This window comes from Balaenoptera ricei, chromosome X (assembly GCF_028023285.1).
Source record: "Balaenoptera ricei isolate mBalRic1 chromosome X, mBalRic1.hap2, whole genome shotgun sequence".
NCBI lineage: Eukaryota > Metazoa > Chordata > Mammalia > Artiodactyla > Balaenopteridae > Balaenoptera > Balaenoptera ricei.
Genome location: NC_082660.1, coordinates 66128770 through 66155750, shown reverse-complemented (window position 1 = coordinate 66155750; position 26981 = coordinate 66128770). Strand labels below are relative to the sequence as shown.

The window sequence follows — 26981 nt, the reverse complement described above, 5'->3', positions numbered from 1 at the left end:
ATACTGAGAGAAACTATATTCAAACCTTTGAAAGCCAAAAACAAGAAGAAAACTCTTGAAAGCCGCAACAGAGAAGCAACTTGTTATGTACAAAGAGATACTCAATAGGATTAACAGCCAATTTCATATCAGCAACCATGAGGTTCAGAAGCAGTGGGATGACATATTTAAAGTGCTAAAAGAAAAAAAAAACCCTGTCATCCAAGATTTCTATACTTGGCAAAACTATCCTTTCAAAAAAGGAGAAATTAAGACATTCCCAGGTAAGCACTGAGGGAGTTCACTGCTATTAGAATTGCCTGTAAGAAATGCTGAAAAGAGTCCTTCAGGCTAAAATGAAAGAACACTGGACAATAACTCAAGCAACATGATAAAGTAAAGAACACTAGTAAAAGTAACTGCATAAATAAATATAAAAACCAACATTGTTCTGTTTTTGTTTTGGAACTTCTATTTTCTTCCTATATGATCTAAAAGACAAATGTATAAAATGGTAATTATAAATCTATGTTAATGAACACACAATATATAAGATGTAATTTGTGATAATAACATATATGGGGAGGCATGTAGATGCACAGGAGCAGAATCTGTATATTACTGAAGTTAAAATGCTATTATTAATTCAAACTAGTGTGTTATAAGTTTAAGATATTAATTATAATCCCAAGGGTAACAACTAAGAAAATAGCTAAAAAATATATACAAAAGAAATGAGAAGGCACATGGTGCACTACAAAAATCAATTAAATATAAAATAGGGAAGTAATGGAGTTGTTTTCCAGCTCCATTATCAGAAATGACAAAAGACAAAATGGCAAAAGTCCTCCCTTATCTGTTACAGACTGAATTATATTCTCCCCAAATTCATATATTCAAGTGTCACAACCACCAGTACCTGAGAATGTGACCTTATTTGGAGATATGGTTTTTAAAGTGGTAATTAAGCTAAAATGAGATGATTAGAGTATGCCCTAATCCAGTATGACTGGTGTCCTAATAAGAAGAGATTAGGACACAGACATGTATAGAGGGAAGGCCAGGTGAAGACCCAGGGAGAAAAATGGCCATCCACAAGCCAATGGGAGAAGCCTCAGAAAATAAACATCAACTTTCCCAACACCTTGACCTCAGACTTACAGCCTCTAGAACTGTGAGAAAATACATTTCTGTTGGCTAAACCACCTAGTTTGTGGTACTTAATTAAGGCAGCCCTGGCAAACTAATATATTATCATCAATCACTTTAAATGCAAATAGATTAAACTCTCAATTAAAAGGGAGAGATTTGCAGAATGGGTTTAAAAACACGATCCATTTAAAGACCTAAATGTAAGACCCGGACACTATAAAACTCTTTAGAGGAAAACATAGGAAGAACACTCTTTGACATAAATCACAGCAAGATCTTTTTTGACCCATCTCCTAGATTAATGGAAATAAAAACAGAAATAAACAAATGGGACCTAATGAAACTTAAAAGCTTTTGCACAGCAAAGGAAACCATGAACAAGACAAAAAGACAACCCTCAGAATGGGAGAAAATAGTTGCAAACCAATCTATGGACAAAGGATTAATCTCCAAAATATACAAACAGCTCATGCAGTTCAATATCAAAAAACAAACAACCCAATCAAAAAATGGGCAGAAGACCTAAATAGACATTTCTCCAAAGAAGACATACAGATGGCCAAGAGGCACATGAAAAGATGCTCAACATCACTAATTATCAGAGAAATGCAAATCAAAACTACAATGAGGTATCACCTCACACCAGTCAGAATGGCCATCATCAGAAAATCTACAAACAATAAATGCTGGAGAGGGTGTGGAGAAAAGGGAACCCTCTTGCACTGTTGGTGGGAATGTAAATTGATACAGCCACTATGGAGAACAGTATGGAGGTTCCTTAAAAAACTAAAAATAGAATTACCATATGACCCAGCAATCCCACTACTGGGCATATACCCAGAGAAAACCATAATTCAAAAAGACACATGCACTCCAATGCTCACTGCAGCACTATTTACAATAGCCAGGTCATGGAAGCAACCTAAATGTCCATCAACAGAGGAATGGGTAAAGAAGATGTGGTACATGCATACAATGGAATATTACTCAGCCATAAAAAGGAATGAAATTGGGTCATTTGTAGAGACATGGATGGACTTAGAGAGTGTCATACAGAGTGAAGTAAGTCAGAAAGAGAAAAACAAATACCGTATGCTAACACATATATGTGGAATCTAGAAAAATGGTACAGATGAACCAGTTTGCAAGGCAGAAATAGAGACACAGATGTAGAGAACAAACGTATGGACACCAAGGGGGGGAAGGGGGGGTGGGATGAACTGGGAGATTGGGATTGACATATATACACTAATATGTATAAAATAGATAACTAATGAGAACCTGCTGTATAGCACAGGGAACTCTATCTACTTCACTTTGCTATACAGTAGAAACTAACACAACATTGTAAAACAACTACATCCCAATAAAAAAAAGAAAAGAAATCTTAACATAACATGGTAACACAAAAACAAAAAACCAAACAAACAAAAAAATATGATCCATGAGTCTACATGAGACTCAGTTTAGATTCAAAGACACAAGTAGGTTGAAAGTGAGAGGTCAGAAAAAGATTTTCCATGTTAATGGTAACCAGAAAAAGAGCTGGGATAGATGATATCAGACAAAATAGATTTTAAGTAAAAAAAAATGTTACAAGAGAAAAAGATGGACACTATTATGTCTTAATATGCTCAGGCTACTATGACAAAAGACCATATCCTAGGTGGCTTAAACAACAGTTCTGGAGTATGGGAAGTCTTAGATCAGAGTGTCAGCATGGTTGGTTGGGTTCTGGTGGGAGCCCTTTTCCTTATAGAAGAACAACTTATAGTTGTCTATAAGTTCCTTATAGACAACTTCCTTGTTGCTCACATGGTAGAGAGATAGAGAGCAAGCTCTCTATTTTTTTCTTATAAGGGCACTAATTCCACCATGAGGACCCCACCCTCATGACTTCATCTAAACCTAAGTACCTCCCAAAGGCCAAAATACCAACCACCCCCAAATACCATCATATTAGAGGGGAGGGCGGCAACATATGACTTTTGAGGGAACACAAACATTAATTCCATAACAATATATATTGATGAAAATATAAATCTTTCAAGAAGAAATGACAATTATAAATATATACACAAATAACAACAGACCTGCAAAATACATGAAGCAAAAACTGACAAATCTGAAGGGAGAAATAGATATTTCTACAATAATAGTTAGGACTTCAATACCCCACTTTCAATAATGGATAGAACAACTTTGCAGAGCAGTAAAGAAAGGCAGGGCTTGAACAACACTGTCAACCAACTAGATCTAACAGACATATACAGAACCCTCCACCCCATAACAATATAATACAAATTTCTTCTCAAGTATACATGGAGTATTCTCCAGGATAGGCCATATGTTATGCCACAAAACAAGCCTCAATAAATAAAAAAAAAGATTAAAACCATACAAAGTATCTTCTCCAATAACAATGGAATGAAATTAGAAATCATAAGGAAAACAACATTATGTTCATGTTGTAAGACTGAGATAACAGTCCCTTCCCTCTGAACATCCCTCTCAGTTTAGCAAATATTATAGCAAAAAAGATAAATGTTAAAAGTAATTTCAAATTTAAGGATGGTGGCAGGATTAGGCCTGAAAATTGACTGTAATATCACAGTGGTAAATGTAAGAATGGGTAAACAAAGACCTTCATTTCATATGTCATGTAAGCTTAGAATCCTACCAGAGCCAAGAGAGACTAGGAGCAGCTCAGGGCATTCTGGTCTGTATTTCTTTTCTTTCAACTAATTTGCTGGAAAAAAATGTCCATGATGTATACTGGCAAAAAAAAAAAAAAAAAAAAGTTCACAAGGCAGACTGTTTACAAAGAAGTTCTTTTCTTGGAAACATTTTACAATCATTCATTTACACAGCAACCTTGTGACACAGGGCAGATTAATCATATTATTTCCGTTTTATTTTGTGGATAAACACAGACGTGACTTCTATGAAGCTAGATACCCTGTTAGAAATGGCTAGAGCCATTTTTAAATTGTTGTATTTTATTTTTTATTTCTCCATGTGGACAAAAAAAAGCAGTGAGGGGCCTTAAATCTCTTCATCATCACAACCACCATAAAAGTAACTAATATTATCTGGATTTTATAGGTGAGGAAATTGAGGCTCCAGAAAGGACAGTGTCTTGTACAAGGTTACCAGCATGTGCTTGGTGCTTCGTTGTCTAGTGTGTTAACATAGTATGTACAAAATCAACGGCCATAACTATAAAGTGTACAGAGCAAGGCAGATAATGTAAACGCTGCGTAGTTCTATGGTGAACCAGAGACCACGTGTCCTATTTAAAGGAAGGAGCCACCACTCAGCAAGGGCCAATTGCTGAAATATAGTCATGTGGGTCCAATACTGTCAGAGCTTTAGATTTTACAAGAGACGCTGGCTGTTTCAAATTTTGCTTTAAATATTCTAATTTTTAAATGTTGGCAACTGATTTAAATGTTTAAAAAACAGAGTGGGCTGGATTTAGCCCACAGGACAACTGTTTGCATATCTGTACTAAATAAACTTTTTAAAACTGACAGATTAGTGATCTAAGAATACACTGATGCCTCAATTTCAATATGAATTCCTAACCAAAGTAGTGGGAGATGGGGAGAAATCACAGCATCAGTATTAATTTCATATCAGTAGTGATCATAGTAAAATACATGACTGAATAAATTGTTTCTATTTCAGGCCTTGTGGCGGAGGTATTAATAAAGAGGCAAATACGTAAACAGGTCATCAGAAAAAAAGATCCTGGATAATATTAAAACCAAAAACTCTCTTCTTAAGTAATTGAAATTGGCTATATTTGTGTAATGAAAAAATCCCATAATTAATTCACATTGAGGCTTTAAAAATAATGAGGATGGATAGGAGTAATATTGATTTGTAACTTTTAAAAGATATGACAATTAAAGAAAGAAATTTATGCTGTCATTTTTTTAACTTATAGAAAGCCATTTGAGAACATTGTTCATGCTTTGACAAACAATAAACTAAGCTCTATTTAAAATAAAGCTCTGATCTACTGGTAGTGACCAAGAGAATTAATAAAATGTCTAATTTTCCATTCAAAAAGTTATAGGGGTGGCAGTATTTTATTATTTGTTTTTTTGAAGTAGACATTAAGGAGGGCAAGAGAAAGATGGAGAGGAAAATGTAATGAGTACTTGTTGGGAATCTTTGGTTTATGAAACAACTGCATCACTAATTATACCCCCACAAGGTGCTGTGATGTTGAATATGGTTCAGTAGGCTAATTATTATTTAGAAGTTTAAATGAAATCATCAGTGTGGTACAGGGAAAATAACTGTAGGTAAAATGAATTAATTTTCCTCATTGGCTTCAATTTAAACGTTTAAAAATACCTTCCCACTGGGGGAAAAAATCATTCTAAAGATCAAAATAAAATTTTAAAGAAGACGAGATAAATGTAGTAGTCTTAAATCCATGACATAACTGGTAATGTCATGTCAGAATGTTATTTCGACATGTTCAAAACTAACAAGGATTTCCCCTACCAACTTTGTAGATTACTCTCACTTCTGCTTTTCTTCAGATCAGAAGAAACTCTCCCATATACCTGTGGCTTGGAAATACTTTAAATCATAGCTTCAGGTTTTGTAAAAAGAATAAGTAGCCCAGTCACATTTATATTTACTTAAGTACTCCACTTACTTTGTACTTATTTAAAATAATGATTGGAACCCATATTAAGCGATAAAGCGTTGATAAAGGTTGGACAAATGACTTAATCTCTCTGACCCTGAGTTTCTTTATATCTAGAATGAGGACAGCATTGTTATGAGAATTTAATAAATTCTGTAAAGTACTTGGCACAAAGCAAGTGCTCAATAAACATTAGTTCATTATTATTACACAATAAAATGGTTACTCACTCTTTTGTTGAGACAAATAACGGGCCACAGGCTGCAACCCAGTGTGCAACAGCAGCAGAGACAACCACACAGCAGCCATTTCACATTGACTGGGAGAGCCTTTTTCAAACATGCATTCACACGGCCAATGCTGGTCTTAAATTCTTCTGGGGCCACCTACAACAAGGGTGCAATCTTTAACAGTCTGTGGGCAGCTTTCTACTATTTATCTCTAAATCTAAAGAAAATGTTTGTCTTATTACAAGTACTTTAAGGAATTACACGTCTAAATATATTTCCTCACTATCTTTCCCTATAAATATGTATTACATACTCCTGGATGACATTAGAAAGCAAAACAATATAATTTCATGTTTACAGAACTTATTCTCATGTTCGAAAACAATCTTTTGAAATTACCAACAATAAAGTGACAACAGTAAAATTGGTGGTAAAGGATACCTGTCAAGCAGTTTTCTTACAAATATTCTCATTATTAAAGCAATATTATTTATAGTCTTCAGTCACTCAGACTAAAGGTTGAGTAAGACTAGAAGCATAACACAACAATAAAACCTAAATACTACCAGAGTAAATAGAATTAAATTTAGACCTCGGCAATATTTCTGGATTATCTTTAAAAAGGCAACTCTCAAACCTTTTCTCCCTGGCAAATTTACAAGATAACAATTTTAACACTTGCCATTGTTTGTAGGGAAAAGCTACACTAACAAAAGACAGTGAGGAGTGATCACATTCAAAAAACAGTCTTAATATTAGCATAAAATGGACTCATAGCTGCTATAAATTTTAGAAGTTCAGAGATCCTTAAATATACAAATTTAATATTTTTAATTACTACCTCCATTCCTAGAAGTGGCTGCTTGTGCCTCTCTGTAAACAATGACAAAGTCAGTTCAAAGGCAAGAGCATGACAGGCGTAATTAGATTTATACCAAAAACTCTGCTTGAAGGTTATACGATTCATAGGTATACTAAAAATAGTTTGCTTTCAGTGAAATCACATTTCTGGATCACAAAAATGATTCCCTTTCATTTAGAAAGCTGTCACACTGTAAAATCTATGGGAAAAAAATTCTGCCATCTGGTTGTGCAAGCAAAAATTATGAAATTGTTAGGAAAAATAAGCTGCTGTAAAATAAAACCCCCACTAGCACGTTTGGTATCAAAAATACAGAGCTTTATAACTCTTCCAAGTAAAAACTGTATTAGAGGAATCAATTTATTACATTTTTGTCTTTTAATAAACATGTCTTAGAATCAATACTACAATACATACCTATTAGCAGAAGTTAGAAAGATACATGACCACAGAATTCAGTACCATCATGATTTAAACATTAAATAATTATATTAGCTTTATTAGAATTGTTCATGCCACCCAATAATGTTAATCGCTTAACCTATAAATTAGATTTTCTTCCTAATATGTTAACAAGTTGTGAAATTGTAAGGCTCAAAACTGTATTTACAGGAGGAAACTAAACTGATTTCATTCTCCAATATGACCTAAAGACAATCACTGAATGAAAAGAATTCCAAATAAATGACTAAATATCTGGAGTAAATATGAAAATAAATTCAGAGAACCATGGCTTATAACTGAAAATAGAAAACACCAACAGGCTAAGCACATTAAGACAACAAGTCAAGATCTAGATTCTAGTTTCTTATTAGTTATAAAAAATCCTAGGTAAGTTCATTTAATTTTTGTGAGTTTTAGTCTCCCATCTATAAAGTGAAATAAATAATTTGTCTATTACATACCTCACAGGGAATGGAAATTATACCTTAGAAAGGACCTCCTAACTAGAATGCTTTGAGAAAGGAAGTAAGTGAATCATATCTGACTAGATTTGGAGAAAGAAAAGCAAAGCTCTTTTTTGCATGGAGTATCACCTGAAGGTTTGGATCAGGTAACTTAATACTCCACAGCTTTGCTACACAGTCTCTTATAAACAAAAGGATAAACTGCTACATTTTGAATGCAAATTTAATGCTTTTCAATTCTTTAGAGAAAAGACGTTCTTTTTAAAATCAAGGTACCAAGTTGCTATCTTAAAATTTACCTCTCAAACAGTGATATTCAACTTCTTTTTTTCCTAGTTAACCACTGAGCAAGCAAATGGAAGTTAAAATAAGGAAAATATATTTACATATTTAGCTGTAATCTGTAATATAACATTATTATCAATTTTCTTTAAACTGTGTATCCAGAAACACTAATACATTTTTTAAATATGGCAAATTTTGATATAAACTCATAAAATTATTAAATCTGTCCATTTACAAATTTAAGTGCTTGTAATTAGAATTTAAATTTATGTTTAAAAAGTAAAATTTGTATTTAAAACTTTTATTTAAAAGCGTGTAAGCACAGACGAGAAAAAGTAAAGAATGAGGCTAAAGTCAGAAATGAATCAATCCAAAATGTAAAAGTTGATTTTTGTTTAAAACACTGTGAATGAAGTAAATTATATGCCAAGGTATATAAAATTTGTTATAAGATTTATCTTTCATTACATGCTTCTGGAAATGAATTAACAAAAGCATTTCTAAAATGTGGCAATTTTCCTTCTTCCCCACCAATACTTTCCACTTTTAACACATAATATTCACAGTTTGTACTCTCTTACTATGGACAAATTAAAAACTAAAACATTCAAGTTACTAAAAATGAGAATTCAAAATTTTTGAAGTCATAACAGAAACATATTGAAAAGAAAACTTTTACTAGAATTTCAAAGAATAAACTAAAATCTTCATTTTGACTTTAAAAGGAAGCCAGAATTGTCTTTGAAAAAAAAAATCTGTATTTGAATAACAGTAAAAGTCATAAAACAGAGATAAAGGCATAGGAAATGAGAATTGGTTAACTCCCGATTTTAAACAATGTGAAAGAAATGTTTAGTTAACTGTGTGGAATCAGAGTTAATAACATTTTACTCATTTACTTCCATATAATTGAGTATTTCTAGTAATGAAGGTTAGATAGAAGCCCTTTACTTTGTAGCTGAATGGCAGGTTGTAAAGAAACATTTAATTCCTTTTGACTTTCTTAGAAAGAAAAAAGAAAGCCACATCATAAAGGTGGGGGAAAGGGTCATAATATTTTATAACAGGATGCAAGAGACTTTGCAAACAGAAGAAAATCTAAGCAAAACCCAGCAGGACTGATTTGCCTCCTTCAATCATGGGGAACACAACCCAATCAATCACTTGTCATACTGGATCGCAATAGTAAAGGTGGATTTTATGGTTTATGGTTCCCAACACTGCACACTAATCTCCCTGTAACACCATTTAATTGTTTCAAGCTGAGGGCCGGAAGCTTTTATTTCTTTTCTGAAGTTCTGTGGTTCTTTCATTTTCTGGTCACCAGAATCTGTATGTATACACCTCTTTGACATGTCCTATCACGACAGGAGGACTTATCTTCAGTGAAAGGAGGAAACAATCTTTCCTTAACTTAATATAAAAGATTATCTTTTTATTTATATTAAAAGCATGAACACATAAGAAGCACAAAATTAATACTGAGCCACAGAGCTTAACAAAATGGCTTTTGAGGTTTTCAGAATTCACTCCACAATTTTGCTTAGTTTAGGCATAAATGCTATATAGAATTCCACTCATGCTGGAATACTGGTTTTGTAAAATGCAGATTTATTTTTCTATTTTACCTACTGCATTTATTTATTTTGAAATATACTTACACTGCCGCTAAGTCTGGAATTCAAACCTTTTTTTTTCTTTTAGTTTTTTTCTGAAACATGTAAATTCTTTTTTGCCTCTCAAGACCCCACAGTTATCAGAGATGCATTTTGATAATCCAAAATAACCTATACAAATGAAATAGTGCCTACCGGAGAAAAATCATCTCATTAAAGAGAAAATAAAGTCATCATGTGACTTTGAAAAAAATCAGACTTTCAGAATTCCTTTTAGTGTTTTTTCATCACCAAACACTAAACTAGGAAAAACATCACTGTATCATTTATGCCTCATTCAATATATGAGAAATTTTGTGCATTTAAATAATGCACACTAGAATAAATATCCAATCATTATGTGTTACGAAAACGGTCACCTGAAAAGAATGGATATCTTTAAGAACAGTTCATATCCAGATCATTTAGGTTGTGTGAATGCATACCAAAGGCAGCTTAATATTCCTACTTCCCTAGTTTAAAAAACGACTATCTTTTGTGCTGGTGGAATTTCTAGTTTTAGAAGGCTTGGAAAGAAATGAAGAGGTGTGAAGAAATATTCTGAAGATTCCTTGAGCACATAAAAGTGGCCAATTTCAAAGATGGATAATTCTTACACCTGGGAACTCTATTCTCTGATATTTCTTTTTGATCATTCATTTTCTAGAGTTACTTGGATTTGTAATTCAAACTTTTTTTTAACTAAACCAATAATAAAGCTGGATGTAACTGCCCAGACAACACATGCAGCAGCATCAAGGGAAACATAAAGAACAAGTTTTCCACTGGAGATGTTTTAATTCACATTCTCTTTAATTTTAATATTGAATTTGCCATCTTTCCACAGACAAATTACTATTCAAGAGATTTTTTTCCATAGCTATTTTTCCCTTGGAAAAAACATTTATGATTAATTCATATAAAACAAATCTAAATCTGAACTGCTGCTTAAATTGGTGAATAATTCTAAATGATCAGGATAGGAAGGTAGAACATACTAGAGAGTGAGGCCAAAATCTCAAACCAAAGGGCTCTTTGTATCCTAAAAAGATAAATGGCCACATATTTTCTAATGTTCACTTAGCTAGGGACTATCACTACTTGTTTAGTACTATATGGAATGATTTGACATTATACATCAGGAGAGACAGAAAAGGTCAACAGTCAAAGAGAACAAATTATTGCTGGGACCGAGAACAAATGATTACTCAGATGAAGAAGGTTAAAGTAGCAAAAGCAATTAAAATTGAAAGCTGGTGAGTAGAGAAAATTGGAAAAACAATCAGGGTGAAACTGGGATATACTGATGAAGAATTATCAGTAACAACCACAAACTTACATCGTGAAGCTAATAAGTACCTGACAATACACTAGGAGTTTTATATATTCTTTTTGCCTTAGTCAGAGCCTTTTCCTTTGGGTTTAGAAGTTAGCATTACTGTTGTAAGAGGATTTTCCAAACAGTTTTGAATCCTAGGAAGTCTTTGAATATTGAGCCTCGATGCTAGAAGATACTACTGGGTGTGGAGGAACCAGGAAACAAAAAGGTAATAATTTATTGCAGTGAATCCAATTGTAGAAGCTCAAGCTATCTAAAAGACAGAAAAATGTCCAACCAAAAATTTGATTTTTTGATGTATAACAAATCACATCACAGGACACTTTAAAATTCATAGAGTGATACAAAGTTGAACACTGATAACTTCGTTAACTCTAAAATCATTGGAAATTACTGACCTAAATGAAAACAATTATAGCTACCAGTGCTGAGAAAAAAGGCAAAACTGGAAAAACTGAACAGATAAGTAAATAATGGCTGGTATTAATGGACATGAACAAAATAACTGGTCATATACTAGTAGTCACGGAGACAGCTTTCAGTTACTAACGACATAGCCTCCAATTACCCTGACCTCTTATTATTAGACTTCATTACAGTGAGTCAAAGCACTTGTCATAACACTAAATAAGCCATAAAACAATGTTTTTAGAATTGAAAAGTTCAATGCAAACTCTCACTTACCTTCCCTGTTAGAACTGAGGGAAATTCAGTATCAAACTTGTTGCTCAAGCCAAACCTTAAAAACAAAGACAGAACAAAATATATTCTACCCAGCATATTTAACTCTTTCCCTTAAAAAAAGTTATAAAGCCATGCATTTTTCTTTTGATGTTGTGACCTAAAAGCATGTCCTAAAAATAATTTGATATTTATAGAAAATAAATCTTTGACTATTAATCCAAATTAATAGTAAAAGAAACTTAAGGAGCCAATGTTAAAGTAGGATTCTAACTAGAACCATGATATGAGATTAAAAAATAATAGAGAAACACTGACACAGAGCGGGAAATATCACAACTTTTGATTGAAACATTTCTGTTAAAACCCATTTTAATTGATAACTGTTGGAACTGGCTGATGGGTTGTATGTGGGAGTGGATTATACTATTCTTTCTACTTCTGTGGATATATGAAAATTCCTAATAAAAACTAATGTAACCTTTGGAACTACAGAGCTTGACAACTTCCGATCAGTTACTATTCAGATACTCAAAGGTTGATCCTTATGAATGGCTTTTATGTATATGTTCAACCAATTTTGAGAAAACAGATCCCAGCCTCAAAAGCTCTAACTTTTTTCAAGTACACTCATTGAAATCTGTACTAAGTCAAAATGATTTTTTATAAGCCTTCCTTCACCTACTTGGTGATTGATTTCAGTAGGAATAACAAAGGTCACTTCCTGCATGTTAGATGATATATCAGAGTGACTACAATTTTATGTTAGTGTAAGCAAAAAGGAAAAAACACTAACATTTAATAAGAACTCCTTTTGAGGTAGACAATAATAGTAACAGTTACCAGTAACTATCTACTTACCATGGGTTAGACACTGTGTTAGGCAAATACATTACCTCTAAAATTCACAACCCTTCAAGAGAGGTATTGTTATCTCTGTTTTACAGAGAAGGAAGCTGACACTCAGAAAAAATTTTTTCAAAAAGTAATCAAATGACTTGCCCAAAGTCACATAGTAAGAGGAGGCAACCAAAATTCAAATGCTAATCCCTAAATTCTTTCTGTCCTATATTAAGCTCCTTGAGAACAGAAACTATGGCTTATTTACTTTGCTATCTCCCACTATGCTTAGTAGCACAATGGAATCTAGTAGGTGCTTAATAAAAGTTTGTTGAATAATAAGCTACTGTATGTCCTGTTTGGTTCTACTGATTTATTGCACTTTGGTCTTAGGGTCACTTTAAAGACAGCTTAAGAATCCAACATCCTATTAAAACTCTCTGTGAGAATCATAGTCTCCTTGTATCATTTATGCTAATAGCTCCTCTTCAAGGACACAAGCCAATCTTTGTGCTCTTTTTGTGCAAAAAGACTCTCTATATTTAGCAGCTAGCAGCAAGGTACATATCTGTACATAAATATATTTTACCTTGCATGTTTAAAATGTATTTTAAAACAACAAATTCTATATTTTAAAAGAGTTGAGAAAATCAATTAGCAATTATAAAAAGACCTTAACTTCATTAAAAAACTTCATTACTTCTCTAGGTGTCAGTACAACACATAACGAGAGCATTACATTTTTATAATAACATTCTCATAACATCCCCCTTAAATCTATACATAGAGGAGTATAGCCAAACTTAAAAATAAAATGGTACTCTTGCACATAAATTTTTATGGCAACTTTCATGTGCTGTTTGAGAAACTGATACTCTAGTATTAAATATATATTTGTAATTATGTACTAACTAAGCAATCAGTAACATGACAAATATTTAATAGAGCAAGAAACATATTTCATTCAAATCATATTTAGCTAAATAGTGACCTTATCACTAGTCAAGAAGATGTAATTGGATTCATTATTCCACAGTTAATTCTTATTGTATAACAAAGAAATAGATACAGGTTTCATTTATAGAAAGTAGACATGATACATTTGAAAGCAGAGCTCTATTTCCATTCTTATAGCTTGTCTTCTATTTTTTAAAATTAAAAAAAAAAATCCAATTTATTTATTTTTGGCCGTGCGGTGCAGCATGTGGGATCTTAGTTCCCTGACCAGGGATCAAACCCGTGTCCCCTGCAGTGGAAGCACTGAGTCCTAACCACTGGACCACCAGGGAAGTCCCCTTTTGCCTTTTAGCTACAATGTTAATAATATGTTCCTACCTCCATTAGAGACTGCTGCCATTATAGCTTCTCCCAGTTGCCATTCTTTTACTACATATCAAATACATAGAGGATATAGACAGATGTATTCCTCAAAATGCATGGAATATTTCTATTTTTAAAAAAATTTTAGCTTTGCTATTCTCTTTGCATTTATCACCAGACAAATGAACTTTCGTTGCCACTGTTTCCACTTCCTTAATATTATCCCTTCCTTTCTTAACCTTTTGAATGAACATGCTGGCTTTTTTTTTTTTTTTTTTGGCTGTGCCGTGTGGCATGTGGGATCTTAGTTCCCCCACCAGGGATTGAACCCATGGCCCTGTGTTGGAAGCGTGGAGTCTTAACCACTGGACCACCAGGGAAGTCCCTAACCTTCTGAAATTTCTCTTTTGATGCCGTTACTTTACTGAAAATAATCCCTTATTCGGTAAATTTATTTAGAAAGACAAGTTCATCTTATTTATTGCCAAATTCAATGTCCTCTTCTCAGAACTTTCCCCCCTGACTTTGCAGCCTGTGATGCTGTTCACCACTCCTTCTTAACATTCTCCGATTCATTCACTCTCTCCTAACACTCCTGTCTTTTCCCAAAGTTTAGCTTTTAGTCATCTGCTCCTCTTTCTAAAGGAATTATAACAGTTCATCTATTTTTAATAGCCTTGACAATCACTTCTATGCTGATGACCATCAGATCTATACCTCTAGTTCTATATTTCCCAACATGCTCTAGTCCCTCATCTCTAATTGCATACTAAAAATTTCCATTTGGAAATAATGCCATTTGCAGCAACATGGATGGACCTAGAGATTATTATACAAAGTGAAGTAAGTCAGAAAGAGAAAGACAAATGCCATATGATATCACTTATATGTGGAATCTAAAATATGACACAAATGAATTTATCTATGAAACAGAAACAGACTCACAGACATAGAGAACAGACTTGTGGCTGCCAAGGGGGAGGGTGGGTGAGGGAGGGATGGAGTGGGAGTTTGGGATTAGCAGATGTAAACTAGCATATATAGAATGGATTAACAACAAGGTCCTACTGTATAGCACAGGGAATTATATTCAATATCCTGTGATAAACCATAATGGAAAAGAATATGGAAAAGAATGTATACATATATATAAATGAATCACTTTGCTGTACAGCAGAAATTAACACAACATTGTAAATAACTATACTTCAATAAAATAAATTAAAAAACAACAACAACAAAAATAACAATTTCCATTTGGATATCTTGCTACAAAATAATACACCTCAAGTGAACACTTCTAAAATTAAAAGTTACCTTTTATTGGAAACTGGCTCCCCCCTTTCAAATTCCTCATCTCTATCAATGGCACATTGACTCTCTTTAACCTAGACCCTGGTATCATTTTTTGGACCTTCCCTCTTCTATTTTTTGCACCTTGCTTATATCCAGGTGGTCCCAAGTCCTGTTATTTGTTCCTTTGAAATCATTCTCATATCATTTCCTTCCTTTCCATTGCCACTGCTATGTTGGCTCCTGTCTTTGCTCATGTGGTTTCTCTTGCTTCCTCTCCCTAGTTTAAATCCAATGCAGTCCTCAAGGCTCAAGTCAACCCCTGCTGCAAGCCTTCATGGATTTCCCTTTCTCTGAACACTCATAGCCAACTTTAATCTGTACTACACAATTCAAAATTTAATAAAATATTTTCTTTTATTCTTCGCTGATCCACACCAATTTCTTAAAGGAGATTTTCCTGTTAGCTTTGTAAACCAAGACCTGTACTTTGTTTTTTCTGTATTCTTCATAGTGCTTAGCCCAGTGCTCAGGTTCTCAAAAAATGCTTGCTAAATTCACATTACAAATTTTCTTCTCTAATATAAAAATGGACTGTATTTTCTAAAATATAAAAAGTATATTAGAAATGGTAAGGAGGGAATACCCTGGCAGTCCAGTGGTTAGCACTCTGTGCTCTCACTGCCAAGGGCCCAAGTTCAATCCCTGGCCGGGGAACTAAGATCCCACAAGCTATGCAGGGTGGACAAAAAAATTAAAAAAACAAAAAAGAAATGGTAAGGAAAGTGTCATTTTATTTCTTAAAATACTCCATTATGACCTACATTTATCTACTTCAAAAGGTATAAAGATAGGCAAACTAGGCCCAACATATTCTCATAATTTTGGCTAAAAGGTAGTAGCAATTCTGTTCTTGCCCACCAGGGATTTCTTTCCTTAACTTCTCCATTAGATATTCAGCTCCTAAAACAAGTACTTAAATAATCTTAGGCACAACATTTTACTTAGCAGCTACTAGGAAAATGTTGAAATGGCTCCTGCTAAATGAACACCTCAGCTTTGTTTCATAAGTAAACCATTAAGTTAAGAACTGTGAGTCCACAGAGGTTAGACAAATTCATCTACCCATTACTGATCAGTGATAGACATGAGTCAAGATGTGGGGTTCTTCAGCATTAGACAAAGGCACTTGGGAACTGCTCACACTGTCATTTTATCGGCTTCATTAAATATAGAGCCTATTATGTGTTTGAAGCTGACCCAGCTGGTGGTTCTTAATGATTGTATTTTATTTGTTAAGTGTCTCCAATGCCCCAAATTTTAATTTCTTGGACAATTCTTTGGAGTAAAGGAAACTGAGGTAAAGAAGGATAGGTCCTCTAGTTGCTCTTCCCTCTTTTCTCCCTCCCTATACCCCTTACTGTTTTTAATTCTTTTGAAAATGACTATACTTCAGCCTTTGAAAACCTTGCTCAAATTTAAGTTTATGTGTTCAGGTTGTTTAAGAAAACACATCAAAGTGTAGTAAAATTCTGCCAACAAAAACCATTTCACTAGAAAACTATGCACTTATAGTAACACTGATTCTGAAGCATGTGCACTGATCTCTATTTACTATACCAAGAAAAAGGAAAGTCTATGCCCTTCAATTAAAAGAGATTTTAAAAAATTAGTTAAACTTCTTTAATCTTCCATATGGAAATAATCATGTCTTGCCGCCCTGTAAAATGACAAGTTACCATAGCTTCAGTATTCTCAAAGCCTAAAATCTTATAAAATACTTACCTTATACAAACACAAATTAACAGTGCTTCACTGTAATTCCTCAAAGACAGCTGTTTACAGAAAAGGCATTCCATTCACTGATTAGAGAAGTATCAATATTTGTAGTGCTCTCTAACTTTCTGCAGAAATGCACTGTTTGGCAAATTTGGTCATCTTTTTTCAATTCTGTATATAATCACTTCAGCTCTTTTAGATTAATTTTAATGAGAATTTTATATATTCCTGAGAATTGGTAACCTCTCATCTCTACTAACTTCTATACAGCTGTATTATCAAGGGTAAATATCTATATATTTTAAGTAATATAAAGAGTGTGGTAATACCTATAAATAAGAAAAAAAATCTCATGAGATGTAATTTTCCTTATAATTCAATACAGTGGATCCAAATATTCATCCTAAAAATATCAAGATGAAAAATGATAGATACTAAGTTACATCACTCAAATGTATAGTATTTCTGAAACAATACTTACATGAGACATTTCATTATTTCTGTTTCTAAAACCTCAAATCTGTGGGAGTTAATTTTGCCATTTACATATATATTAAAGGCATTCTTGTATCTTTTAATAAAATATTTTAGGTGTGTTATACAATATTTAAATGGTAGTGCCCATCATACTGGCATACTGACACATAGAAGATGGCAGTTACTGTTCGTTGTGCTGGGCATATATACAGCAATGAGTAGCACATCAAATATATCTGCCTTAATGACACTTTTTAAAATTTTTAATTTGAAAAAAGATACCCAAATATCCATTTATGATCATCATCATCTCAGATTTGGAATTACAATTATTCTGGTTAGGTCATTTGACTTCTCAAAAAATTATAATTGATTGATAAGACATTAAATGATATCTTGATAAGTAACAAGAAAACCAATGTGTAAAGATGATATAAGTACACAGGGGTATTCTGACACATAAAGTCTTGCTCAACAAACCTTTCAGAGGTAAGGGCATGCCATACCCCCAACCCCAAATCTGGTAGTATTATTGTATCTATGCTCAGAAACACAAGTACTCTCCAGAGGATGATTCAACTAACTATCATTTGTTGAGGGCCTATAATACAGCACACGTTATGGTGGGCATATTTTTACTAAAGTGAACCAGTATTTATTCAACTCACTTTTACTGAGTGTCTACTTCAGGGCAGGCACTGTGTTAGGCACTGAGAATTCAGACGTAACCAGTGATTGTCCTGCCATTTCTGCTTCCAATTTATTCAGGGCAGAGAAGACTTGCAGGAGGTGGTGACTTATGAGGTAAGGGTGGTGGGTACTGGGATTCTAGATGAAGGCCCCAGCTTGAGCAGAGGCAAAGAGATAAGAAACAGCATACTGTGAATAAGAAAATACAAGCAGTAAAGGGAAATGTCAAGAGATTAGGCTGATAGATAGGCAGGGTCCAGTTCTATATTCCATGTTATAGAGCTTAGACTTGATCCTATGGATGAAGGGGAAACCACAGTCTTAAACAGAAAGTGGTGTCTCCATTGAGCAGCAGGCTGAGGGATAGATTTGGAGGTGACAAGGATGAAGACAAGATGACTAGTAGGGTGGTGAAAGGGGCTTGAATCAGGGAAGTGGCGGTAGGGAGGAAAAGAAGAACATTTTAGGTCATATATTATTAATACCCACTGATTGCTTAGCTGTGAGAAGATTGAGTGGGAAAGAGGAACCACTGATGAATAATGGGATAGGAGGAGGTACATTTAACTGAGTTGGAGAACTCAGAAATAGGAGGAATGTTTTGAGGGGTTGGGACGGGGGTGTGAGGGGATGTGATGGGGGGAGGATGAGTTTTGTTTTGAATACGTTGAATTTAAGATGTCAGTGAGCCATTAGGTGAGGAAGTCCAGATAAGAGTCAGAGCAGAGTCTGGTATAGAGATACTGATACATATTTGGGAGACATCAGATAATTGAAACCATGAGAGTCAAGATGAGACCATCTAGATAGAGTAGGGAATGAGAATAGTGGGCTGAGAACAAAACCCTGGAGATCACTAGTATTCAAGGAGCAAGAAAGGAAGAGAAACCCATGAACGAGGCAGTTAAGGAATAACCAGAAAAATATAAGGAGAACCAGGAAGAGTGAAGTGGCCAAGGAATTCCTAGATTTGTTTGGCTGGCAAAATGTTTTTTTTTAAATCAGAATTTGAATACCTTTAGGCAAAACATATACCTTCCAGTTCAACTAAGGCCCCATCATTACTCATGCTGCACTATTTTCTTGACCCGTCTCACCTCTGAAGGCCAGTGTGTTTATGACCCCTGGAGTAAAAGCCTCTGAGAAAGAGGGAGTCATTATATGCAGCAGAGAGGACCAGAAAGATAGGAAATTGAAGATGCCCACTAATTTAGCAACAGGAGGGTCATGGTGATCTTAATGATACCAGTTTGTCTGTGGTCATGGTGGCAGAATCCAGATTACAGAAGGGTAAAGAGGAAATAGATATGGTGAATGCAGCTACTCTTAAGAAATTTGGAGAAAGAAGGAAGAGAGATTAGACAATAGCTAATGGGGAATGTAGGTCTAGGAAAGCTTTTAATTTTAAAGAATTAGAGAGACTCTGAATATGTTTACAGGCTGAGCCAGTAGAGAGGCTGAGTGAGGTAATATTATAGAGAGAGGGGCTGCCTGGGAGGAGGCTGGAAGAGAAGGGTATGGAAAGCATAAGTGGAGGGGTGAGTTTTGAACAAGCAGAGGGACTCCATGATCTCTGAGGGTGGAGGAAGAGAGCACAGGAATTCAAACCTAATTAAGACCCAGTGCAGGTGTTTCAGCAGGAAAGTGACATGATTAAACCGTGTTTTACGAAAATTAGTTTGGCACAAGCATGCAGATGGATTGGGGTGGGGAGAGGTGGCAGACTGTGGCCGCAATTCAAGCAGGAGATGATGGCAACCCAAACTAGAGAGGTGCCAGTAGAAATGGAGAAAATGAATAATCTAATAGACCTTTTAAAAGGCATGATGACATAATTCTGGAACAGACTGGCAAAGGACAATTCAAGGAGAAGGAAGAGTTAAAAATGACTCAAGGACTTGAAATATTACCCTGGAAGATTGGAATGGCAGTATCAGGGTCAGAAATGGGGCAACTGGAATGCACAGCCAATCTGGGGAGGGAAAATAAATTGGGTTTAAGATATACTGAATTTGAGGTGATGGTTCTCAAATTTTAAACTTTGAAAAGAAACAACATCCTCTAAAGAACAGATGACTGTACGAAGAATGAAAAAAATAAGAATGGGAGAGAATAAGAAATATTTCATTCAGATAGGGCAACTAACACTCCCATGCCAGAAAAAAATTAAAGAGGCTGATATTTTAGACGTCTCAGAATTAGATTAACTATTTCCTAAGGATCTTACTTTACCTGTTGTAAGGAAGGTTTTCCTATCATAGAAAGACCAGTTTCTCATTTAACATCAAACATGCTTTCTAGGTCAGAGAATGTGTACAATACAACTAAGTAATTTTCCAAATTATGTACACTGGTTAGCAATTCAAGTACTGGTTTGCTGCTTTTCAGGTTTTGGCTTCAATTAATACCAGCAGTTACTATGAGCACCATTATTTCACACTCCTTATTCCAGAATTTTTAAGCTGAGAGGGACATTACACCTATCATAAGGGCCTGGGCATGGCAAGTGTCAGTGCTTTGCTTTCAATTGAAAATAGGTTGTTAAGTACTTCACCATGGTTGTGTGAGGAGTAGAATGGAACCACAAATAAGTTTTAGGGAACTTAAATTCTGTTTTCTTGCCTGTTCTTTGTTTTCTGAATTTTAGAAAAAAATGAAGGGGAGGAATGCTGGAATATAAAATTATGGACTGGAATAAAAAGCCTTTTTCTGTTTGATCATATGAAATAATCTGCATGAAAGTAACCTTTGGTACCAGAATCATAATTAATTTGAGTAATAAATTGTTTCCCTAGTGATGAAAGGAATGGAAATAAAACAGCGCAGTAAGCTGGCATCTGAACATTGTAGGCTATCTGCAAAATTCTTGGACCAAGAGAAATTGTGTTAAAATTGCCTAACCAAAAGACAGGTCTAAAAATCTCCCCACACTCTTCCACAATTTCAAAATCTTCCTTAATACTTTTCATGCAAAGATCACAAAAGTATATTACAATTAAAATACTCAGCATGTTAAAATTAAAAGCTAACATGATGGGGGGAGGTGGTGCATAATATATGATTTCAGATAATATGAACTCAACTGAAAGTCAGAGGGGTAGGTGAGCCATTATCAAAATTACAGGCAGCATGACTTGATAAGAAAAAATAGTCCTATTTTGAAAACTCAGTAAATGATAGCATAATTAAGAGGATGAACATGACACAATATTCAAACTTCCAAGTATTTACTGTCCAAGCACATAAAAACGAGACAGCACTCTTCAAAGCCCAGAGAACCATTAAATTTTTCTTCTGCTTTGCCAACTACTGCGCTATGAGGTCCCTCCCCCTTTTTATTTTCTCAAATATTATCCAAGATGTCAATTTAAAAAAAAACTCTGTATGAGTTTTCAAAAAATCATTCTCAGCTCCTAGGGGACTAATTTCCATATATATATTTAATGTTTGCATATTTAATATTTGGGAATACAAAATCTCCTGCAGGTATGTTAAATTATCTCAGAGCTGAAAGGCTTTAAAAACCATCTACTCCAAACCCCTCATTTTACCGATGGAGAAATAAAGGCCCAGAAATGGGAAGTAACCTGACCAAGGTCACAGGGCCAGTAAGAAGCAAGGCTGGGACTAACATACAAGAGCCCTCACTCTCAATCCATTACTCTTCCTACGTTTCACAGCTACTTCTCAACCTGAACCTCTAATTGTGTGATATTTAAGAAACGTCAGAATGAGGAGTGATCAAGACACGGAAAGGATTATTGAATTCATTTACAAAGGGATTAGATAGGAAGAATGGATGGATGAATACGTGGATGGGTGGATATTCTATAATGTTATTCACAAAATATATTATGTTTCTGTTTTGAAGAGTCCAAGCCTAGGTCTCGTCACTTGTTACAGCTGTCACCGTCTTCCACCAGACATCAATCTTAGCGGCAAAGAGTCCGCTGGTACATCCTGCAGTTTAAAGACTGTTCATCGCCAGCATACACAGAAGCAAGGAGACTCACCCCTACTCCAATCCCTCTGGCTCCCAACCCCCTAACTTCCCTGTCCTATACTCACTTTTTACCCGGTGTTGGTGCATCACATTTGCTTTCTCCTCACTTCCTTTACACCTGTCTCCCTCAGTTTCTCCATTTAGACAAGGTGTCCTTTCCTAACTATATGCCTCAGTCAGCCCTCCCCCACTCCACAGGCCCCTCGATTGCCTTATTTCTCTGTCGCCAAATCTCAGCCTTCTCAAACCCCATGGCTCCCTCTCGCTTACACAGTGATGTGGCCGGCGCCCCGCACCAATACAGGGTCGGGGGCATATCTCCGCAGATGCTCCTCGCTCACTACCCGAGGCGGGGGCGGCGTCTCCTCCACCTGCTCCTCTTCTTCTTCCTCCTCCTCCTCTTCTTCTTCCTCCTCCTCCTCATCTTCCTCGTCATCGTCGGGCCCCGATACCGACGACGACGACGACGGCGACGACGACGACGTTGCCGCTTCTTCTTCCTCCTCCTCCTCCAGTTCCGAGATCGTGTCGAACTCCGCCATGTTGGGCAGCAGGATGCTCATCACGTGACCTCTCGATCACCGCCACCCTCACGCAGAAGAGTTTGAACCTGCTGAGGTGCTGGAAGAGGAGGGGGAACGAAATGCAGAGAAAGAGGAGGGGGGTAGGGACAGGATTTAAGGAGATGCGCCTGCGTGGTGGGGTAGACAGGGGTGGGGGGGGTGGGGGGGCGGAGGGTGTTGGAGGCGGGGGCATGAGGGAGAGAGGAGCAAAATCAGTGTACGCTTGCGCGGCTCCAAGGGAAGGGGGGCGTTAGAGGTGAACTACTGGGAATTGTCGAGGTACGGTATGCGGGTGCTGCTCCTAATACTGCTGTTTGGGCTTCTGCTGCTTGTTTCCCGGGGACGTATCTTCTGGTTTTATTTCCTATTAATTAATAATGGGTATTATTACCCCCTTCCCTCCAGTGCAGGGAAGGGATATTCTATAAAAGTGAGGTTAGAACTTTGCCCCATATATCTTAAGGTATACACTAATCCCTTACGTTTGTTCAGCATTACAGTTTAAAAGACTTTTGCAGCAGAACTTTGCCACACCCTGGGAGGCATTTTTATTAACATTTTACCGAAGAGGAAACTTTCTATTACTGCTACTATGCAATACTTATGAAGGACTTACTAAGTGTCAGGGACTGTGCTAAGTGCTCTATGTGCATATCTCATTTAATACTTCACAACCCTATGAGATATGTACCATGATGATCTCATTTTACCGGTGGGAAACCTAGATGCAGAAAGGTAAGTAACTTGCCCAAGGTCATGGAGTTACTAAATGGCAGACCTGGTTTTAAACTTGGGGGGTCTTTTCTGATTCCAGAAGCCCAGCACTCTTAACCAACGGGCTATACTGCCTGAAGTTGTTTGGAAGCGCTTCGTAGAGTGGTGCCTTTTGGACATCTTGAAAGATGTTTGAATTTTGGAGTTTTCGGGGGGAGGCGGGAGGAGGGAAATGGAGGGTGTGGAGGGAGGACTCCAACCCTAGGAAACATTAATTAACATCATCCATTTTCCAGACACTGGGCTAGACTCTTTCACATACAATATCTCAATTAACCCTTAAACAATCCTGTGAAGTAAGCATCATCATTATCTATTTTATAGATGGCAAAGCAGTCTCGGGAAGTTTAAGTAATTTATTAAGGTCTCTGGCGACCTTTTGTCCAAGATATTCCATTTCAAATATTCTATCTTCCCCACACCCGCTAAAATGTTACAGAGATCACATATTTTGAGTTTCCAATCCATGTCTCAAACTATTTCGTACTTGGCAGCAGCACAAAAATCCATGCCATAATTCAGGGATCATTAAGACAATAAAGTCACACAGCTGCTAAGTAATAAAACAAATACTGTAATCCAGGTATTCTAATGTTAGCTTCACTGCTCTTTCTGCTACACTATAGCTGCATCCCAGTTAGTTGGTGAGACAGGAAACAGATATAGCCACACTTGAATTTAGGGTGAGCATTATATTAACAGTATAGCAGTAAAAACAAAGCATTTAGGATGTATGAGGGAGGAAGAAATTAGTTCTGTGAAAGGCACTGATCAAACCATCATCATTATCAAGGAGTTTGCATTATTAAAATGGAAAACAATTTTGTTGTACTCAAAAGCTTGATTATTTAGGAACTTTAAAAGTAAGTTGCAGCACTATCAGTGAGCAACAAAATCTAGTTTTTTATAGCAGAGAGAACTTTATCCACTAGCCAGAAATTATAATTAAAGATAGACCCTTAAAGTATTTTATAATAGCCTTCTGGTATGTCTGTTTTCTTGGGCATTAATAAATAATGTCATGTCATTTATCAGAGCAAAATACCTTAGACTTAAGATCAAATCAATATTCTGCACCAGTTCTTCTCTTTCAAAAAGCAAAAAAGCCATAGGCAATACTAAAAATTTTTCAAACATCTTATATTATCTGTAAAGTTCCACTAAGTCAATCTCTAGAGGGAAGTATTGTGCTGATTACTGCTTAAGTGGTAGTTCACCACTCAGGATTAGCCTAGGTAGGGATATTTGAAGGGAAAGGAGTATAAGGAGTGGACTTGTGATAAGTGTAAATGAGGTATTGGAACTATGGTAAAAGTGAAGAAATGATGGTTGTGGGAGATGGGAGGGAAGGAGAGGGAGGGTGAAATTCCATAGTCAAAATGGAAAGAGGACCCTGACACTTAGATGTCAAAAGGACGAAACAGTTAAGAGAAGTGCTATGCTTGGAGAAACTCACAAGTATAGTCAAATCTGCTTATCTGTTTTCCTGCATATACAGTGGACTGAAAAGGTATATATGATTACAAAGGTAATTTGTTTTGCTGAACTATAGGAGAATTTGGAATTGGGCAAGCTGAGAAAAACATAATTTGTCAGCAACACAAGAGACAACATGATTTTTAAATGATACTTTAGCAACCATCAAGGATACTAAAGCTAGGAGTGAATGAAGAAGAAAGCACACCATGTAACTTTCTGTCTGATGTGCTAAGCAGGGCATGGAGGTAATTCTCCCATAGGAGGCAAAAGGTCACAGGTTTAACCATTTGAGGGGGGGGAAATTTCAACCTTAAAACAGCTGAAAAGAATTGCAACTTTTAAAAGACAGCTTCCTTCCTCCCTCCCTCCCTCCCTCCTTCCTCCCTTCCTTCCTTCCCTTTCTTCCCTTTCTTTCTTTCTTTCTTTCTTTCTTTCTCTCTATTTAGATATCTATTTATTTAAACATATGATTCAGTGATTTTAGTGAATTTACAGTGTTGTGCAGCTATCACCACAAACTAATTTTGGAACATTTCTGTCACATTCAAAAGAAATCACTGTCCCATTTTCAGTTATTCACCACTCTTTACCCATAGCCCCAGGAAGTAATTAATCTACTTTCTGTCTCTAAGATTTCTTTTCCGGACATTTCAAATAAATCAGATTGTACAACATGTGCTCTTTTGTGTCTAGCTTCTTTCGCTTACCATAATGTTTTTGACGTTCAGCCATGTTGTGTCTTGTATGAGTACTTCATTCCTTTTAATTGATGAATAGCATGCCATTGTAAGGATATATCACATTTTGTTTATCCATTCACCAACTGATGACATTTGGGTTGCTTCTACTTTTTAGATATGAAAATGCTGCTATGAAAATTCACATACAAGTCCTTGTGTGAACATATGTTTTAATTTCTCTAGGTTAGGTACCTATGAGTGGAATTGCTGAGACATATGGTAAGACTGTGTTGAATTTAAGAGAACTGCCAAACTGTTTTCCAAAGTTGCTCAATCAGTTTACATTCCCACCAGCAATGTATGAGGAGTCCATTTTCTCCACATCCTCTCCAGCATTTGTTATTGTCTATCTTTTTGATTATAGCTATTCTTGTGGGTATGAAGTGCTATTACATTGTAGTTTTACTTTGCATTTCTCTAATGACTAATGATGTTGAGCATCTTTTCACGTGCTTGTTGTCCATGTGCTTGTATACCTTCTTTGATAAAATGTCTATTCAAATCTTTTGCTCCATTTTAAAAATTAAGCTTTATTTTAAGATAATTGGAGATTCATATATAGTTGTAAAAAATAATACAGAGAAGTCCCATTTAACCCTTTACTCAGTATCCCTGAATGATAACATCTTCCATAACTATAGTACACTATCACAACCATGAAACTGACATTGATACAATCCACACATCTTACTCAGGTTTCCAGTCATACATGTACTCATTTGTGTATGTGTATTTAGTTCTATACAATTTTATCACAGATGTAGGTTCGTATAACCACCATAGTCAAGATAGAGAAGAGTTACATCACCACAAGGATCCCTCTTGTTATCCTTTCATTACCACCACCCCCCTCCTCACAACCATTAAATTGTCTACCACCTATAATTGTTATAATTTCAAGAATATTATGTAACTTGTATCATACAGTATGTAACCTTTGGGGATTGGCCTTTTTCACTCAGTATACTTCCGAGAATCATCTAGGTTATTGGGTGTATCAATGGTTCATTCCTTTTTTTTTTTTTTTTAAAACATCTTTATTGAAGTATAATTGCCTTACAATGGTGTGTTAGCTTCTGCTTTATAACAAAGTGAATCAGTTATACATATACAATATGTTCCCATTTCTCTTCCCTCTTGCATCTCCCTCCCTCCCACCCTCCCCATCCCACCCCTCTAGGTGGTCACAAAGCACCGAGCTGATCTCCCTGTGCTATGCAGCTGCTTCCCACTAGTTATCTATTTTACATTTGGTAGTGTATA

At 35.6% G+C, this 26981-nt stretch overlaps 1 protein-coding gene across 3 annotated transcripts in view; it reads right to left on the bottom strand.

Annotated features, from left to right (window-relative positions):
* The window catches only part of CHIC1 (cysteine rich hydrophobic domain 1), a 50291-nt gene extending 27510 nt beyond the window's left edge, over positions 1-22781 (bottom strand). For all 3 annotated transcript variants that reach the window (XM_059910678.1, XM_059910679.1, XM_059910677.1), the window contains exons 1-3: positions 22433-22781; positions 11764-11818; positions 6031-6186 (exon numbers count right to left, since the gene is read on the bottom strand). In XM_059910678.1, the coding sequence (XP_059766661.1) occupies positions 6031-6186; positions 11764-11818; positions 22433-22725 (504 nt within the window). In that variant the 5' untranslated portion in view covers positions 22726-22781. The remainder of the gene's footprint in view (positions 1-6030; positions 6187-11763; positions 11819-22432) is intronic.
* Positions 22782-26981: the final 4200 nt, after the last annotated feature.